Raw genomic sequence first — 21,768 nt, forward strand, 5'->3', positions numbered from 1 at the left:
ATATTTTTCATTGCTTGGTGTTTAATGGTGTGATTTTGATGTAAAATAATTGTCCACACTTATAAACCGGACTTTCTAGGCTATTCCATATAATAAATTAGTTACTAGTTTTACTTTGGGATGGTCAAGTGCTTTTTTTTTTCGCATTAGGTATTATTATTAAGCTATTAAATACAAAATGTATAGCAGCTCAAACTAATCAACCAAAATTTTTAAACCAGTGACAGGCGTTACAATTAGAATCGAATTTAAGGAAGAAATCATCTAACTTTTATAATGTAAAAAACAATTATGCAACTTGAGTTTTTTTCAAGTTGTAGATCTATAAGTTGAAAACTTTTGATGCAACACTGCTACTTTACATCAAACATAGTATAGAAAAATAAAATGATCAATAGTAGATTGGAGTCTATTGTATTGTATTTTAATATGGTGATTTTATTTTATGATATTATAGAAGATTGAAGTATATTGGATTTTTATGTAGACGCTTATTTGCTGACGTTACCTTTACAAAAGAATAGTTTGAAAGTATTTTTTGACTTAACACAATGAACAATTTTATTTTTTGACTGAAATTTTAGCTGTATTCTCGTATCATATAATCTCTACGAAGGCAAGAAAGAATTCAATGTTTATAGATTAAAAATTATAGAATTTTATAATTTTATATAAAATGTCGGTATTTTTTTTAAATGTAATGGATTAAATCATTTTGTTAAAATTTATTTAATAGGTTTTCACACCTTTCGTCCATTCACCAACCAAGTTATTTCTGGTACAGGTTTCGATGGACCTGATGTACAAATAGCTTCCAAGATTTCTCCAACATTGAATACTTCTTTGGATATTTTGATTACTGGATCTCTATCTTGAATTTCTAATAATAAAAAACATATAATAAAATTTTAAGTATTTGTTATAATTTTCATGTATATCTTACTTATTACGGTTAGATCTCGATATTCTGAAGTTTTACTGTAAATAGGTGATTCTAGGGTTACTGTACAACCATATTGGCCAGATGCATCATGCTGTAGGTTGAATAAACCTAGTTGTGATGGTTCCGTGTTGTCCCACTAAAAATATTAAAGTCGGATATAAATTATGTATGTAATACATTTCTTATTAATATTTATTAAAAAATAATCTGTGTAATGTCACCTAATTGTAGAGCAATTTAATAAAATTATTTAATGATAAATATCTATACCAAAGAGTTGTTAGATGATTTATGAGTTATAACCTTTTTAAGATACTTTTGTTATTTCATAATATTTAATTTTGTTTATGGTGATCACTATCAGTGGATAAAATTAGAATATTCTAACTGAGTTAGCTTTATATCTATAAAAGTCATTTTAATCTTGTTATGAAGTTAAAACTTTTAATATTTCCAAACTTACAGTTTCAGTGTCATTTTGATCTATCTTATAAAAAATTATGAGTGTTTTTATTAAAAAATAACTTTTAATGTCAAACCGATTTAAAATAAATCCTATTTACTTGTAATTCAGCTATTTAAAAATAATATATTTTTATTATTATAAGTGTCACAAGCATAGTTGTTTAATTAAGTTGTAATGAATTCTGATAATGAACCCTGGAAACTTTTTATTTACTCTGACAGCTCTTGGTATATCTTGGTATATTGACTTTAAGTTAAAATTAAACTTGCAACTTGTTTAAATAAAGCTGTTAGGTTGAATAATTTTAATTGTACTGTAGATTTACTTTTATAACTATGAACTCATCTTTTGACGTCATGTTTACTGGAAATATTCAGAAAAAGGATACACAAGTCGATAAACAAATAGAAAACATATTAAGATAACAACAGAAACAACAACAACGAGAACTAAAATGGTCTGTTTATCATAATAATAAACAACTGCGGTTTTAGTCTTAACTTAGTTAAAGTACCGCAACCGTTTCTACCTCAACTTTTCTTGTAAAATAGACTAACCAAAAATGATCTTTGTCTTTCCTTTTAAGTTCATTGGAAACACATTTCTACGGTTTTGTGTTACGCTTATGTACAATATGTCTAATTGTACCCACAAGTAGTGTATCTAAAATATTTGTTCGAGTATTGTTTGGAGAGACATTTTTGTGGTTTAAAAAATATTTAATGTTTTAATATATATAAATTGGTATTATAAATTAATTAATTTAATAAACTATGTAATATAATTATAATCGTATGCCTTCAATTAAATTTTTCATCGTTCAATTTCTAAAATAGATTTTTTCTATTGAAAGTAATTATTTTTCATTAAAGTGGATTTGAAATTCATTTGTAATATTATATTATTACTTATAATATTAACATATAATATTATGTTATGTGTACATGTATGTCAATTACATGTATGTTATGAATATACAAGATCACCAAAACCGGGTTCTCTTATTTAAAATACAAAATAACCAGTTTATTATGGGATAAAATCCAATTATTGTAGAGATTTTTAAGTAACACCTATACGCAGGGCCCCATTACAATTAAACAATTAGAATAGAAAGAATCAGTTTCCAAGATCACGGTAGGGATCGCTGGGCTACCCCCTTCGGATTATAAACAGCCATTATTCTCTGTCTAAACCAGTTCTTTCGGCGATTTTAAAATACACAAAATCTACGACACTCTACTCAAGATTTTACTCTCTAGGACTTGGTCGTTTTTTTTAATTAATTTGGACTTAATTTGAAACTAAATGACATTTAGAAATTTTAAAGTAAATTTTATTTTGGTGAATTTTTTAATTTAATTTAATTTGTTCATTAAATAATAATGTTTTATTTTTCTTATCGAGGAAATAATATTTTAAATATAAAAAATTTTTTTTTTTATTATTTTATTTTAATAATAAATCCAACATAACTTAAAATTTTTATTTAATAATAAAAATCTACTGTAAGCTTTTCTTATTGGGTAACTAGTCTCTGAGCTTAATGTCTTTGTACATCGTGCCGACGGACAGAGCTAAAGGTCACAATTTTCTCAGTTACTACTGAGAATTTAATTAATTTATTAATAAATTTATTGGACTAACAAGTAAGTGTATTGCAACTCTATACCTACTGGGTAACTAGTTATTGAGCATAATGTCTTTGCTTTAACGAGCATCGTGCCGGCGGACAGAGTAAAGGATGCAACTAGGTATTATTCTAGAATTAGGTATATTAGGTTAGAATATATTATATAAGCCTATGTGTATTGGGTAGGTAGTCTTTGAGCTTAGCAAAGAAACTTACGAATATATTTTTAGTGTTTAATTTTTGTCTTGGTGATTTTTGTGTCGCATCCTTTCAAGGTGCTAGTGCCGGGATACATTGGGTCACCATAATTACGCCTTGATAAATCTTTTACATAGATATAAATATTTTTGAATCTTGTTTTGGGTAGGCCATAGGAAGATTTAAGAAATATTGTTGTCGATTTCTCAATAAAATATACTCTCTCAAAAAAAATTATTCAACAAACGTAAAAAATTTAATAAAAACAGATCATAATTATATTTTTAATAAAATATAGAGTGTTTAGAATCTTTTACAAGTAAAAGCAGTCATAGGTTTTGTATAATTAAATTGTATTATTTAAAATTTGAATCATTTTAGTAGGTATTATATTGATTATATGACGTGTAGTGTATATCGCATACGTAGTGCATTTAATACTAAAATCAACATTGGATTAATTGAAATATTATTTCATTACATAGGACGTAAGATCAGTACAATTTAACCTGTGCTTTTGAAACTCCAACAATCTATTGCGTGATAAACCATTAAATAATTTATAAGATAATTGATAAATAAAATAAAATTATATAAATTTAAAGTATTTAACATTCCAAATATCCCCCTACAATTCCAAACAATTCCCCAAACAATTCCCCAATCAATTCTAATCTAAATTCTATATTTCTTTTTCTTTTCATTCCTTTACTTATTTTTATTTTTTGATTTATTAAAAATTGTACTAAGAAATAATTTCAATTAATTTGTTAATTCATTAGGTTGAAATTGTATCATTTTTTACTTAAAATGATATTTAATTTGAAAAATTTGATTAATATTTTAAGAAATTTTTGTTGGATTTTATACATAAATTTTACCTAGCTATTCAAAATACGAGTACTTACGTCTATTTGTGCTCCTGGTATTGAATTGTTGATATAAGGCGGCATCCGACCTCTGATATACTGAAATAGTTTATTACCGCTTTTGGTCCATTGAACCTTGTAGAGATCGTTTTCGGAAACTGTATGATTACACTTAAGTACCACGCCTTCGCCTAATTTAGCGTACCTAGGAACTACTGCGACAAGATCAAATAGATCTTTACAATCTGAAAAATAAATAAAACATTCAAATTTATACTTTGGCTCAAAATTTAATGTGTTTGTGTGTAGTAATTAAGGTATCTACAATCAATAGTTATTAGTTAGAAAAATTTTAGTTTAAATAATTGAACAATTTTAACTACTGTTATCAATGTATTTTATACTTTCTATATAAATTTCATAACGGTTTCATATTTTTTGTATATTAGGGAACAATGCCGGCGCTAGATATTGTGGGACCAAATACAAAAACAATTAAAAAAAATTGTTATGATTATTTAGTAAAAGAGACCTTTTATGCATATCAGACATTTTAAAGCGCAGGGGCCTTAGGAAAATGCATTGGTAGCTTTGTTCTTCCCTCAACCCTAGTATGGAACGAAACTACTTAAGTGTTCATTTGATATATATATATTAAAAATGATTATACTCTATTAAAAGTCGAAAAGCTAAAGTGTTTCACAAATATAATAATTGAATTTTGGTTTATAAATTCATAAAATTCACATGTCAAGATTAATTTTCAAGGGGGTTGGAGGATTGATTGGTAATGACAGCCATATAAAAGGTTATAGCGTTTGTATCATGTTAAGTTCTTAAAAGTCTTTAACCTTTGAAATATTGTATATTAAATTATTATTTTTTTTTCGATATATTTTTAGGACAACTTCGGTAGTTTACACTTAAGAAGGATTATTTTATTAACTTCTTCAGTATTTCATTGTTTATTTTACTTTATGGGGCCTTACTAGCGATTTTCAATGACTGTACAGCTTTGGGCGTATTATTTTACTTAATAATTTAAATTAATTAACTTTGACGTTAAGGTAAAAAATCATTCACAAGAATTAATCAGTAGTGTAGACAGTTAAATTATTCTTTTTATTTACAAAATGTTTAAGTTTCAGATAAAAGTTCAAATTTCAGTAACAGTAACTCATGAAAATTACTATCAGGTAACTTAATTATTTGTATCACTTTATTGAATTATTTTGGTAGCCACTTGAAAATAGCTATTAAGACACCGGACACTTTTTCGGAACAGCTGTATACATGATCGTATACATTATTTTTTATAAATACTTGGTATAAAAGCGCAATTATGAAATTTTATCTTAAGATTTACACAAGGTCGTGCTCAGGGTAAGGGTTAAATTTTCTATGACATATTAACCATAATTTAATGAATTGTTAAATACTTATAAATAATTTTTTGTAAAATAACAAAAATATAATATAAAATGAAGTCTATGATCTTTTAAACTGAAAAAATCATTTTTTAAGTAAACTATATAATTTTACCTTATTCCTTTAGTTAACACAGTTTCAAAACAGAATAATCATTTATGAGAGAAAACAATGCATTGGAATGTTAAAATTTTTACTCAAAGCTTAAATCTTTAATTATGCGCATAGGATTTTTAATGGAGGTGGTGTTATCTCGATTATAAATACTTGCCTGGTATAACGTTATGAATGGAGTGAACCTTTTATGACTTGATAGATATAAATACAATTTGTATGCATAATTTTTGGTTTAATAAAATAATTCAAACCTAAAAATATATACTAAAGAATGTATATTTTATTTATATAAAGTGTACAACAATTTATATAAAATAAGTTTATCAACTAAATAATCATTAATTCACCACCTTTACTTAAAAACCAACAAAGGAAAAGTTATTATGAAATTTTCAAATTTTTTACTAACAAAAAATACTAAAATAGTAAATAATAAGTCTTAATACTCTTTTATATTTTCCTGAAGATTTTTTCAAATATATTCACCAAAATTAAAAACCATAATTTTTTTTATATTCAATACTGAAAGTATTTCAGGTCCATAAATTAAAACATATCACAATCGAGGTAACAAAATGAAACGGAACTTAAACGAATGGCACAACCCTTCCGGGGACGTTTTGAGATAAAAGGAGCGCTATTTTTGTCCGAAACTAAACGCCGAGATAAATTACTGTGGTCTGTCGGTTGAAACTACTTCATATCGCCTACACGCGATCCTCTTACCCGTCGAGAAGGTCGTTAAAGCCAAACCATAAAGTGTGCATACAAAAATTAACGAAACACTAGACTTTTAAAAGATTTCAACAACACACTATATACTTAAAAAAGAAAAAGAAAAAAATTAAACTTAATTTTGACGCTATGTTTAGTTGCTGCTTTCTTGGCGCGCTGATAGTGTATGCACTAAAATTTCCCAGGAGAACCAAATAATCGCATTCGCATTCAATTCTATTTCTGCTTTATAAGGGGCTCATGAATAAAAGAAAATATCGACCTTACTTTTTTTCATTATTACTACAACATTATACTACTGATGTGTTGCTCTATCAAAATTCATTCATTTGTAATATTCGGCGTTCATGACATGTCAACAATTTTTGTGTGAAACCAAATTCTTCTTTTTTCATTTATTTTTAATCAATTTTGTCAAGGTTGTTTTGTATAATACTTCTTGGTTTAATTTTTAGATTATTTTTTTATTTAAATTAAAATAACCTCCAAAGAATCGATTTTGATACTAATTTCAAATCATGGAAAATCCTACAGCTTTTTTCTTGTAAACATTACCTGTTTGTATATCCTCCAATATATTTACATCTCTTCGAATCGCTTTATTTTCAATTAATGCGCGTAAAGTTGGTTTTTATTAAATTTAGAGTTTAAGCGTTTTTCTTTTAAAAACAAAGTAAATAAACAATTATCAAATTTCAAAATTCGACGGCGCAAAGTAAAAACGTGAACATTTATTTTACTATTATTCGAACAATTGCTGTAAGAAATTACATAAGAAAAATAAGTATTTTAGTGTTTGTTAGTATAATTATAATCAAAAGAAACTAAATTATGATGTCATACTGCGTATTTTTTATACTGTAGTTATTTAAAAAGTAGGTATTTTTTTTCATTATCCATAATTGGATTTTATTCCTAACACCATCGACATCTTGATTCAATAAGCCCAAGTTACAATAATTAATATTGTGTATTTCGCAGCATGGATAATATTTATGCATTTATTTGATGATATGTTTTTCATTTATGTATTATGGAGACAATGGCTGGATTAGTAATTCTTTTTGGAAAAAAAATCCCTTTGAACAATTAAATATAATTGAGTTTGTATGGGTTTTCTGGTCAAAAAAATGTCTCTCATTATGTGTGCACTCGGAAAATTTAATTTATGACATTTGTTGGGAATTGTTTTTCACCGCGGGGTAGCAAAATATCATCACATTCTTGCCTGCTTATAAATTTAATTTCTATAAACGATTTATTCTTTGTCGAGTAAACAATGAACTTTAATTGCGGTGGACGAATACATGTGATTAGATTAATGAGAGTAATTTTGGCCCATAAGCCTAAATTTTGGTAAAGTAGTTTTTAAAGTTAAAATAAGTTGATGTAGGTTTATACTTACAAGAGTTAAAGCAATTAACGCTTTGTATCAAAATAAAAATAATGAAAAATAAATCGGTTTATTTGATCAAATAAACATTTTTTAATAATTGACATTGTTGAATTGTGATAAAAATTTACAATGACACTGATTTTTAATTGAAATACTTGAATAGGTTTAATAAACGTCAAGTGTTGCTGTTTTATGGGGTACGTAATTGTTGAAAATTTATGATATTAATATGAATCACACAAAAGTGTTACATTAAAAACCATTGCAAGTTGGGTTTCAGTGTACTTTTATTTATGTTCACCTTTTGCGTAAATATTTAATAATATTATACGTTAAAAGTATAATCAATTCATTTTCGTATTTTCTTCTTAACAAAAATTTTTACATAATTTATGAGATAAATGAAGAATTCATTAAAATTGTTAGCAAACATAGTTTAATTTCGACAAAGTTTGATTATTTTGTTTTCTACATCTTTTAAACATCATAATTCTAATAATTGCCATAAGACTAGTGCATTCAAAATTCCAAAGAACAAACATATGCTTCGTTACACTGATTAATTGATTATTAGAATTCACTAATAAATTAGGGCGTGCCCGAAAGCTTTCAAACTTTTATACATGAAAATGCTAAAATATTTTATGGCAAAACTTTCTTGGCTGGAATTATATCTATTGATTTGTTGTGCTCATAGAAAGTCAATAAACAAACCGTGAATATAATAATACATTTATAGTAGGTCAGAGTGAACAAACAGCCGTTAGGCTCCAAAGATACCTTGTTTAAAACACCTTTAAATATGTGTAGGCAACTCTTTGTATCTTTTTTAAGTCTATTAAGCAATCAGATACACGTGCACGTCAAAAATAGTATGTTTGAACAAAATATAAAATGTTATTAAAACGGTAGAAAATATGAAGTTTCTGTAGGTTTTACTGAATGAAAATCGTTTTCGAATTCATTAAATATACAGATACATTGTTCAAAGCAATTGTCGGATTGAGGCAAAGTTGTACAGATAAAGTGAGAACTTTGTTAGGGCGATCATGTAAACATAATGTTATACATTTGATTTTCGCCTTTCAGCGGCCGGTCAGTATGTTTTCGATAAGTTTTCTTTAAAATGTGGTTAACTGATAATGCAATGTATCTAGGGAAATCAATTAATGTGTAATACTCCTCAAATTCTGTTAATATGACTATTGTAATATAGTGATGACAAAATGAGTAATATTATCCAATGTGGTTTACTAATTATTAAACATTGTTTATTATAATATAACATATTATGTTGATGCTGGTGATATAGACCATTTATAGAACGATGGTAGTAATTTTGAAATTTCTTTTTTGTAATCATTATTACTAAATAATTTAAAACATTTTTTTTTTTAAGTTTTTTAAATATAACAATAAAGTAATTTAAAAGCAATCTGAATTACTTAAATTGGTTATTTTTATAGGAAAAAGCATCCAACGAACAATATAAAGTATTTTATTACATTTCCTTCTCAGTAAAAGTTCATTTTGAAATTGTTCACGTCCCTTTTCCCCGAAGTGAATATTTATTAGCGATGTCGGTTTATACTTTCACAGTGTGATGTAGGCACTATTAGANTTTTTTTTTTTTTTTTTTTTTTTTTTTACTGAATCAACTTTATCACCATTTAAAAATAACATTTTTGAACCTTCTAAGAATTCAATTTCTTGTTAGTTGTGAATTTTTATTATTGAATTAATAATTTATTATTTTTCATAAAACTTTAAAGTAAAAAAAAAAAAATTAGTAATTGATAAATATTTTTTAAATAAATTTATCTATAACGGTGACCAAGAAAAATCATTAAATCTATAAAAATTCAATTTTCTCGTAAACTTAAAAAAAAATGTTTGAAACCGTTCTTTTTTCATAATTATGAAACAAAAAATTTTTAAGGTTGTTGGAATTTTTTTTTAAGATTATATAACATTGCAATTTTTAACTTATTGCATAACTATTATAATAAAACTATAAAAAAAGCATTAGTAAAATACACCTTTTGTTTATTATACATCATATAATTTTTATTATAATTTTGTTCATACATCATTTAAAGAGGGTTTAAACTTTTTTAAGGATATTTCTGAAGTTTTAATAATTTTATTTGTATGTTATGATTTAATTTAAAAGCAAGTGGTAAAAGATTTTGAAACTAAAATAGATAAAACCGCTAAAAAGTTTTGTAAACATTTACATATACATAGTTTGTATTATACTGAGCATCCATTCAATACAAATGTAATTAGAAGTTAATAAATTATTTTTTGTTTTTGTATTGATTAAATGTTTGATAATCTTCTATGATTGTTGCTAATAATCAGAAATATAATTTAATTTTTTAAAGATAGAATTATAAAATGAATAGTTTCACGAAATTACTAGCAATTATGTCGTTATTTTTTCACAGTTTATGAAAGCTTTACTGTAACAAATTACTACAATTGTCATGCATTATACTATAACTGTTTATGATTATGGTGTACACAACATAATTTAATATTTATGAAACCTTATAATTATTTCGAGTTGTGGCATTTGTATGCAATCGGTATGTTCAAAGATACTTTTTTTTTATTAAGACTCGTCTTTCTTCAATTTGTTTTCGCTAGAATTCAAATCTTTCATTTTATTTGTAAGACCAGGTCTGTATGTGTTGGCTAACAATGAAACACTCAGAATTTCTACTGATTATTTCGTACATACTTAGAGTACCATTTTTCCAAGTTACAAACGAATTCTCGTCACGTGTATAATGGTCTTACTAATGTGCCGTTTAGTTGGACGACAGCACAATAATATGTTAGCCTTTAACTTTGTTAATATTATTCCACTTGGTAAGCATTTCCGTGATGAAATAATTATTCAACGCTTACACGGTGGTAATCATTTTTTTTATCTTATTCACAATGACATAAAATTAAAAATACCAGAGAATTTCTTTGTCTTTAATTTGCAAGGGCTTCTTTTTTTTTTTGTAAAAAAATTTTATTTGATTATTTCAATATACATTAAAAAAAAAAACGAGCCAGTAGTTTTTGATGAACCCCATAATGTTTAAATAAAAGAAAGTACAAATATGTTAGTAGCCAATTTGTAGAATAATAATGGCCAGTAAGCACAACAACACTAAATTCAAAATGTCACCCTAGTACCCTTGTAATATGTTTACGTTGAATAATGGTGAGTATTTGTATTTTTTTACTAAAATTTATTTTATCTTTTATGATGTCTATGCGAAAATACATAATTCATACTATGGCTTTTGGTCCATACCCTGTAATCATGTTTGGTCGTTGATTCAAAAACATAATATCGTTGTGCCAGGAAAAATAGATACATGTTACATTTATTGGACAATTTATTTTTGAACAAATGTCATCGCGGCTTTTTTTCGTTATTTATTCATCTTGATTGTACGTCAAGTAGATTAATTTTTTCATATAATTCAAATTACAATATAAAGATTTTCATTTGAGTAGAATGTATATCTAACATAAATATTTGGTATGATAGTAAACACTAAAAAAAAAATACTGGTTGAGTTATACTCGTCAGAGTTAAATATTATTACTTTTTTAATTGATGTGTTTATTTTATGAGTATACACAAAATAATTTTTCAAGTTTACGCTAGAACAACTTTTGATATTTACATTAATTTGGTTATTGTTAGTTTATTTTTGGTAATACTTGTTGAATTGCATCTTTAAAACATAATATTTTAAACATAATTATTTATTTTATAATCAAATATATATATTTAAGTTTTAAGTATACTTATTTTTATAACAATTCAAGTCTTTCTTTTTTACAAAAAAATATAAAATATTAAAATGTTTTGCAATTTTATGGAATTTATGAACATACCAAAGTGTCGAATGCTTTACATAAATATATTAATTTTAGCCGTATACACAAATTTTTAGTATAGTCTCTTGTAACTATAAGTTTCTATTTATTTAGATTTTCAGTATTATGATATAATTATTATCCGAACAAAAAATAACTGGCTTTGAACGCGATTTTCTCTTATCTTCATTTCTTCAACAATTATTTCTTTTCTGATACTTACGTTATCTGTCCTTTTGACTTCAAAATAAATGTAATCTATGTAGGTTAATTTTAACAATGTTCTCTATTGATGAAATCTTTATAAATTCATTGTTTATTTTTAATCGCTTCACTCATTTAATTTAGTATTTTCATTTCTCTAACAGTCACAATTAGATCTTATTTTATTTAGTGCCACTTATACTCTGTCCCACGATTTCTTCGCTTAATTAAGCTACTGAAAAAGTGACATTAAACAGAATATTTCTACAAATAAATTTGTTGTACTATTTTCAAATAAAAGAAGGAGTCATTAAAAAAATAATTTAACTAAATTTGGTAATTATATATTTTATGAAAATTAAATGTAATATTTCAATACCAATGGCAATAGTTCATATTATTTTAAGTAGTAATAAATAAAATAAAATAAAGATGTGCAAAAAAAGAAATTGATTATTTTACATACAAATGTATATTTTAAGCACGTTCAATCAAATCGTTTTTGTAATTTTTTGATTTTTTATTCAATAGTTTTTAATTAATCTCATTTTTTTAAATATTCTTATAATTTTATTTAATAGTGCGCTCAGTTTATTATATAATAGCAAGAGAACATATTTTAATCTTCTTCTTCTCCTCGCCTTAATCCCAACTACTTGGGGTCGGCCACTCCAAGTACCTATTCTTACTTTGTTTCTATATTTCTCCCTTATACACGAGTCCAGCCTAGAGTTAAGTGGTGATGTCCCTACACCGTTGACACTACAAGCGTAGGGTAGGCCTGCACACATGGCTAGTGAAACAGCTACCGCACAAGTTGTTCAGCTGGTATCAAACACTTTATTCCTTAGGCCTTTTCCGTTGTTAACTGCTTTCTGTTGTCCCGCGTACATCCGAGATGGGACAATCCGCCTAAGTTTTGTTTAGGATTCTTCATACTTTTTTTGACAATGATTTTTACGCCGGCTGTCGCCTGACACGACCTCATTAGTCGCCTCTTAGGACTGGCACAGGGGCTGTGGAAGTATTCTTATAAATGTTTAAATATAAATATATTTTTAAGTAGATGGATTAACCTTATTAAGAAACAACATAAAGCATCGTTTTTAAATCTTTGTTACTTTCATATATAAATATTAAAACTTGTAACAAGTATCTAATCAGTATTTCTTTCCAACTTATCAAATCAATAATTAAATTATTGCATAATAAAACAATAAATTTAGTGTGTCTTATATCCAACATTTTAGGCTTAAATAAATTATGTACAAAATACGTCATAGCCTATGTTTGAAGTTATAACTCCAACAAGCAAAATTAAATATTTGTCGTTTGACCTTTACCTGAATTATAGAGTATCTTTGAAGACTTGATGAAGTATAAGATAATAATAACAATTTAAATATTAAATTATTATTGTTTATAATTTTACAAATTACGTTACAACTATGAATAAATGTAGTACTAAAAAAATTTTAAAAACAACATTTTTTTTTCTTTTCATTTACATTTCTATTTTAATAAACATAAGAAAGTGTATGGTTTGACTGTATTATACTTATTTTTTAAAATATTCAATTTAATATTTAAAAAATAATCTAATAAAGATTACTATACTTTAAAGTAAGGTAATCTTTGATGTTATTTATTAGGCTGAATAAGTGACATACATAGAACATAATTGATTGTTAATAGATTCAGCTGGATGTTACCAGAGGTTGATGAGGATTTGGTTTACTTTCGATACAACTGTATTTATATGCACTGTTTTATTGCGAAATTATTTTCCTATTTTTCATATTCATTGATCAGTAAAATTTTTGTACGGGTCGTACATATTTTGTAATTTTCCCAAAAATATTCAATGAAATTATTCAAAACTTAATCAATTATTACAACAGCATAAGTAAATTAGGTAAGTTGGTATGACCAGATACTGAATGCTCTTAATAAGTGAACATTATTATAATTACTTGAAATCTAAACCCTTTAGCTTAATAATTGAGTAGTTTTGTTATGCATGAGTTTAATGTTAAAATTAAAAACACCTTAATAGTATATCAATATTTTATGTGTTCATAAAATTGTTTTATTATTAAATTTCTATGGTTCCTTTGAGTTTTTGACAAAGTATTAACAGTTTTAACCAAGACTGGTTACAAAAAAAAAAATTATTTTAAACTTAATGTACAACAACAAAAACTAAATTATTACCAAACATATTATAAGTATAGATACTTGAAACTGATTAAATTTACTATCATAAGAAACACTGCGATGAAAATTTGTAGATATTGTTTAATTTTAATAAATTGGTGGATTATCCTATTTCCTTCATTATTCTTGGTTAATAATTCTTTGATTTAGAAGTATAATATATGAATAAATGTAGCAGTTAAATATAGTAGCAAATTAAATTAAACTAACTCAAAAATTGCACGATGTAGAAAGACAATATGTATTAAAATTTTTTTTTTTATAAATTATTTGAACTAAATAAGATTAATTTGAAAATTTGTCTTTCATTTGTGTCGACGAACGTTTTAACAATTGAATGTAAATTGTGAATGATCGCACGGCGTCCTGAATAGGCAATCAAAATTTCATTGAATCAAAGTCCTTCTCGGTTTTTTAAACTTAAATTTCATCTATTAGGTTTATATGATATAGCTTTGAGTATTAAAATTTAAAACAAGATGGAATTATTAATTTTATATCCATAAATTACAAGTTTATTTGTAATAATAAATCTGTAATAAAATTTAATAAATTCTTAATTGTTCAATAACTAGACAAGTTACCTTAGTTCCGAAAGTCATATATTTCTTATCATTATTCACAGCATTGATGTTGATTTACATGGTAATATAAGCGATTTTGTTTGAATACATCATTTTGCCGCATAATCCGAAACGTACTCAAGAGATTTATCAAATAATAAACGAAAACGGCGTAGGCGTATCATCCGGATTTCCTTGAACGCTGTTTTCAATATCATAACACCTTTGTCGTCATTTGTTGCGGGTAGAGTATAAACTGCAACGTTAGACTAACATTATGGTGTTTTCGAAGCACATGATTTCTCTTTCTGCGGAAGAAAAGGACCAAAAAGCACATTACTGAAACTTCCGTAGCCATTCTTACGAACGAACCGTTCAACGGCAATTCCCGTAGTAAAGACCCACCTCGTTTCTTTAGTTTCCTAAAATATTTTGTGTATGACAAAGTAAGGTTGATACCGTTCTACTCTTTTTTTAACGCACTTGTTTTTCCTACGTACATGGTGGGAAGTTGAGGAATAATCAACAACCATCTGGTAGCAATTCTCAGTGTTTAAACTAAAAATATCGTAGCATTGTTTATTCAGATATTCTAAAAAAAAAACTACGTAGTATTTGTTTGTTTTGCGCCATTTCTCTACTTAAATAATGAACATAAATTTTGATAACGTGATCAAATAAGTACGAAAAGTTTGTTTTGTTTAGAAAATTATTGTTATTATTATTTTTTATATAATCTATCTAAAATGGTTTTTAAATGTGATTGATCGAAGTGATCAGGTGGAAAGAGGCTAATTAGAAAACACAACTCAGAAAACAAATAACACGTACGTTTCTGTTATATTTACAATCATTTATTGTTATTTGTCCAATTTGAAACAAACCTCTCGGACTGTTTTAATGATTAATGTTTAGTGACAGATAGTTTGTTGTTTATTCGAGAGATAAATGTTTTTATATTTTCTAATACATTTTAGTAGATATTATTCGAGGGTAATTATAAAAATCATAATAAATGTATCTAATAATTAAGTTTTCTTTTCAGAAATACACTATTAATAGATCTAAAACTATTTCATTCCGCATGTGTTGTATAATTTGCTAAATTTTGTATTTAGCTAATAGCTATTGTGATTAGTACAAGTTTCAAATAAATTACAGTATCTTAATTATACTTCAACGGATAAAAATAAACATAACAGTATTAAAATTATGACATTTTCAACTGCAAAAGCCAGCTTTAGAAAACATTAATATGTAAAAAATCTTATAGGATAAATTTCGCTGGAAAAGTTTTACTTTTCTTGATATATTTTTATTGCTTTCCTAATAAAATATCTTTGAAAAACTAGTTATTAAACAAATATGGCTATTTAAGATCCAATTAAAAAGAAAGAGGTTACCATAGATATATTTTCATTTCAATCCATTAAGTTGACAACTTTATTATTAAAATCATAATCAAGGCTAAGAAACGTAAATAAAAACATTAAAACAAACAGGATTTTTACAATCAGTATAAAATTTAATAATTGTTTAGTTGCTAAAGTATTAAAAATATATTTCAACATGATAAATGTTTAAATGTGATGTTTTATTAAATTTAAAACAATGAGCTATCAAACCTAACAACTAAGTTTACCTTGGACATATACATTTCAAAGCCAAAATCATATTTAAATTACTGTAGAAAAATGAATGCGGAGAAACTTTTTTGGATGGAACATCTAAATTTCATCATTTATTTTGTGAATAAATTAATTTTTATTTATTATTCCCCAAGCAAATAAAAACATTTTAATACTTCTACTAACCGCAGCATCGTGTATATAAAAACTATTTTTTCTATTTTAAATTATTAATTAATTTAATTAATGACAAAATGTGATTTTTACAAAAATCAATATACATCAAGATAAAAAAAACTTCATTTGTAATAAAAATTTTGCTTAAAATTGTTTAAATTTATTGAAAAATGAGATTGATAAATAAATAACAAAAATAAGCTGGGAAGATAAATCATTTGAAATAAATTACTGCTAAATAATTTTCAAATAAGTTGGGTTAAATAAATAATAGTAAAACTTTTTGTAACAAAAAAGGTTATTGTTAAAATCATGAATAATAGCCAACCCTCTAGTAATAAGTTTAGGCGTGCTTTAAAGGTTATGCTATTAATGAATATTTACATAAAATAATTTTAATACTACTATTTTTGTAGATTAGTATACTGTTTTGACTTTGTTTATCTTTGAGACATGCATATTTATTAATTTTTATTACACAGTATACGATTAATAGTTATTTTTGAAATCAAGTACACCAATTATTTGAAATGAATTTAAAATTATTAAACAATAAAGAAGGGTATAAATATTAAAGTAGGTGAGAATGTATACTAGGATAATTTAATTAAATATGTGTAAAGTAAGTTCTAATTTTTAATTTCTCTTTGGATCATTCAAGATATTATTTACATCTAATTTTTTGTTTTTATAAATTTTATTTATACTAATAACAAGTTTCACGTAATATTACCATATGTTTTGTTCTTTCATAAACTGTTTTATAGTCTAAAATTTTCTTAATGTGCAAATGTAGAAATAAAAATGATGATTGCTAAAAAACTATTTATTGATAAAAGTTATTTTACGTTAGTTAAAAAAAATCAATCTATTAACCTATTAGTCTGAAAGAAACAATAGAAAAGAATTGAAAAAAGATTTTAATTTTCTGAATGTGTTTAAATATGAATTAACCAGTAGTATTCGACGACTTTTTCATTTTTTATCGTGACTTTATAAGTTCACAAAAATCATTAACTAGGAATTTTCTGACAGCATATAATGTTTTAATCAAGGAACTGTCTGTTATTGCCTTCCGATAAAATAATTATATCGATCTTCAAAAACACTGCAAAATATAATGATATTGTCAGATTTTTTATTTGAATTCATGATATAATATGCCTTTTCATTAATATTTTTATTGTGATGTAATATTGAAGCATTTGTAACGAAGAGATGTACTTGATAAATTTATAGTAATATAAAGTGTTTTCACAACCTTAACTTCTGACTAAAAAATGTAAGAAATTATTTGCTAATAAATTTGCTTCGTTATTATTCAAAATGAAATATCCTGCTATAATACTAGGAATTAAAAATAAGCTTGTTATACATTTTATAACATCAATAGTTTGTTAAAAGTTCGAAGAGTAATTATTTAATATTTTTTAGATTCGGAATTTTTTAATAAGTTTCAACTAATATAAAAATACACACACTTACAAAATAAACTTTTTGTAGCAACACAAAAAAGAATGAATTATACTTACAAATATCTATGGCTCTGCTGTATTGATTTTAAGATATTTTCTTTGTAAAAGTTTATTTTTTCAAAGTTATTTATAATAAAATTATGACAACCAAATGCAGTACCATTCTATAGACTTCATTTTGGTTAATGAATTATTTATGGTATTGTTCACGTGTTTGTGACTTTTGGATGAAAATCGGAGTATTTTTTTTTTTAAATGAGATCAAGTTTAACGATTTAAGTTTATGGTCTACAAAACTTTTGAGGTAGTCTATTCGTGTATGCATAACACATAGCCACAAATATGTTTCTATCTCATAGGTATATAAAGGTTCCAATAGTAGAGCTTTTTTTGCCAACGTGCTAAATCAACAAAATTTTTACTCATTTGTTTTGTCTAACTTTCATCTTGTGCACACGTTTGTCTTTCTCTTTTACTTCCACGTCAGCAAAAAAAATGAACGTCAAGTTATTCTAACCACGTTATGGTGTGATCGAATTAATTCTGTACGTCACTTGTATCTTGTGTAAGATGTTATGAAAAGTAAATTTGATATTTACCCATCACATGGACTTTCAGTTTTCACCGTAAATATTTGAATAGCAATGATAGTTTTAGGTTATTGTTGAAAGGGTTCATGATCATAAATATTTTGTATAATTTTGTTGTTTAATCCATGAGAACTATAGTAAAGATAAGTAGTCTTTTCGTGCCTATGTAAATAATTACAATTTCATTTTTATGGAATAAAACTTGTGTTTTAATAAACAAAGGGAAGATTAAGAGAAAACTGTAGACTCATTCATATTTAATACAGTTACCCCAATAAAGTCTTGATATACTATAATAAATCTTAAATCAATAAGTTCACTCAAAGTTTCTGTTTTTAGGAAATTGTATGAGTTTTTAAAATAAATGAGCAAATAAAACCTTTTTTGAATGATGATGGAATATTTGATGTAATTATCAATTTATTCAAATTATTTTGAAATTTTATTTTTATAATAAAAGTTAAATCTCCTTGTAGATATGGGGATAAGAATACTTCCACGGCCTCTCTGTCAGTCCTAAGAGACTACTAATGAGGTTGCGTCAGGTCCACAGCCGGCGTAAAATTTTTGTCAAAAAGTATGAGGATTAAAAAAGTTAAATGCAAAAATGGTTTTAAGAAAATTTAGGTTAAGTCAATTGACGTGTTATTTTATTGAAGTTATGAACTGTTACTATTTCTTTCAAAAGATAAATCAACGTCAATAAAATATGTGATTAATGAGGTCGCTATTTAATTTTCGGGTGAAATTGTAAAACTTTTAGCAATGATTATTCAATTGAAGTTGTCCCTATTGTGGTCTGAATTGACAGAGTTAGAAATTAAAAATAAATTATAATATTTTTCACTTGCTGAATACTTAAACATCAGTTATTTGCACTGAAGGGAAAGCCTCGGGGAAATGAAAGTTTTGGTTCAGAATGCAGCAATCTCAATTTTCCTGGTTTAAAAATTACATTGCTTTTTAACACTTTTTATGGTTGGGTTTACAAAGAATACGGTCGCATAAGGCTATTATCCTATAGCAAAGTGAGCAGAAGCAAGAAATTAAAAAATTAAGTTGTAGAGAAGTTTTCAAATACTAATCGAATAATGCTGAATTAAGTACTATTTTTAAATACTAATTTTCATACTGTAAACAATTTATTAGCTTACATTACTTTTATATAATTACTCGTTGTTTTTTTTAATTTATTACTTGCTCATACGCTTAGTTAGGTCTTGTTTGTTTAATCTAAGACGATATTTCTTCTTGTTCTCGTATTATGGTATTTATAAATCGTTAATAAATCGTAAAAACAAATAGTTTCTGATTATGTCTGGAGTCTTTTCTCTTGTGTCTTTCCTTGTTAACCCAACGATTTAAGGGAATAACAGGCCCTTCGTAGTTTTCCCAAGAGACTTTGACCAACAGGAATCGACTGATTATCGTTGGCGTGGCTTTTGTTGCTGTAGTTATATAATAGTTTTTTTTAAATTAAGTTTTCCATTTAGTGAAATAACTATTATATTCCGGACACGCACAAAGCGTTGAAAATCATTCCAAAACTAGTACTTTATGAAGCTTATGTTTTTATAACACCAGTTCCAAGTGCTTGTTTTACACATTCGAATGGTCACCAAAAGGTTCAGAAAAATAACAATCAGTAAGTATCAATGAAAGAAGATTATTAAATAATGTGGCCACTTGATTACACAATTTGTTATAGAAGTTTTAATCATCACACAGTAAGATCTTTTTTTAAATCATCTCAGTTCAATATAACTATTAATTTGAGTACTTATTTTATATTAGTAAAAAATGTTAATTTTATTTTGTAACTACATTTTGTTTTTTAATAACCCAACAAATTATTTATTGGTTGTATTGTTTGAAATAATTAATATATTTTTTGAAATATAACTAATATTTCTTGTCGATATCAATTTGACAAATTTTGGAAAATATTTATCATTAATTTATCGATATATGTTGCTAAAATTAATTTTTTTAGTTTCTTTACAACCCTATAACTACTTATGTAGGCTATGTAGTCTCAAAAGTGTCTATACGCCGTTAAAAAACTAAAAATATTTAAAATACAAATAATCAGCGGATTCAATTATTTTACAGTTTCCCAAAATGATTCCACTTCCATTAATGTAGTTTGAGACAAGCTTAAGAAGACACTTGCAGATTATCTCTTAAAATTAGTAAATTTAAAAATAAAAATTGAATCAATTAATTTACTACTTTATATGTTTTATACTTTTATATTTTCAATAAAGATCATAATGGTACTTCAATATAGTTATAAGAAATATTAAATATAGCTTTACTTGCTTAGATTTCAAGTATACCATGTTCAAGGGAATTTTGGATTTAATGGTCAGTGTACTATGACAAGAAAAACGTTTGTGTATTTTGAGCTATTTAGTTTATATCTTACAAAACATTTAAATTATTTTTATCGTACCCTTTATAACTAACGAATTAGGTATTCATGACTAAAGATTCATAATGAGTACAAAACGAAACTCTTAAACGAAGATATTACATAACATTAAAGTTTTATATTTACAAAAGGCAAAATTGATATTTTAAAATTAAACGTACTAAATTTTAATGATAACAATTTTTAATTACACTATATCGTGTAATAATTAGGGCACATTAAGATAATTTTAAATTTAATGAAATTAAATTTTACATAAATAAATAAACTTTTAGACCGCATGATTTAAATTATAATTTATTATTAAAGATTTCTTTTACGTAATTATAAACAAGAAATATGTTTTATTTTTGAAACATTTGATGAATTATAATTTTCATGTTAAATCTTCCTGATAAAACTATCTCAACAAATTCTAACAGATGACAGAAAACGCCCTTTTTAATACATATCACCAATAATTTGAAAAATCCATTTTTTAATTTTCATTTTCTAGGAAATTGCCGCAAACATGATAATATTTTGTAGTTACACTATTAGTAATGAAGTTAGAAATTTAAAGGCTCAATCTAGTAATTCAGTGTACGTGTTGTGATCGGTGTGATACATTTAGTGTACTTTAAATTGTACCATATTTATTTGATTAAAAAGGTTTGGGGAAGTGGAAAGTTAAACCAACTCTTTCGTATAAACCCGCATTTCATAGCAAACGGTTTGTAAGGTCTTATAGAACCGTAACCGCATCTTAGGATAATGTTATCGTGCCAGCCGTTGCTTTACATTATTACTGGCAACAATAATAAT

The 21,768-nt window shown here is 25.6% G+C and overlaps 1 protein-coding gene across 1 annotated transcript in view; it reads right to left on the bottom strand.

The window, feature by feature from the left end:
- Positions 1–21,768, bottom strand: part of LOC126902263 (uncharacterized) — an 83,565-nt gene that overhangs the window by 3,649 nt on the left and 58,148 nt on the right. Inside the window, exons 3-5 of the mRNA XM_050679348.1 lie at positions 4,149–4,354; positions 944–1,079; positions 747–880 (exon numbers count right to left, since the gene is read on the bottom strand). Of these exons, the coding sequence (XP_050535305.1) occupies positions 747–880; positions 944–1,079; positions 4,149–4,354 (476 nt within the window). The remainder of the gene's footprint in view (positions 1–746; positions 881–943; positions 1,080–4,148; positions 4,355–21,768) is intronic.

Source organism: Daktulosphaira vitifoliae, unplaced genomic scaffold, assembly GCF_025091365.1.
Source record: "Daktulosphaira vitifoliae isolate Bord-2020 unplaced genomic scaffold, ASM2509136v1 Scaffold_3, whole genome shotgun sequence".
In the NCBI taxonomy this organism is placed as follows: domain Eukaryota; kingdom Metazoa; phylum Arthropoda; class Insecta; order Hemiptera; family Phylloxeridae; genus Daktulosphaira; species Daktulosphaira vitifoliae.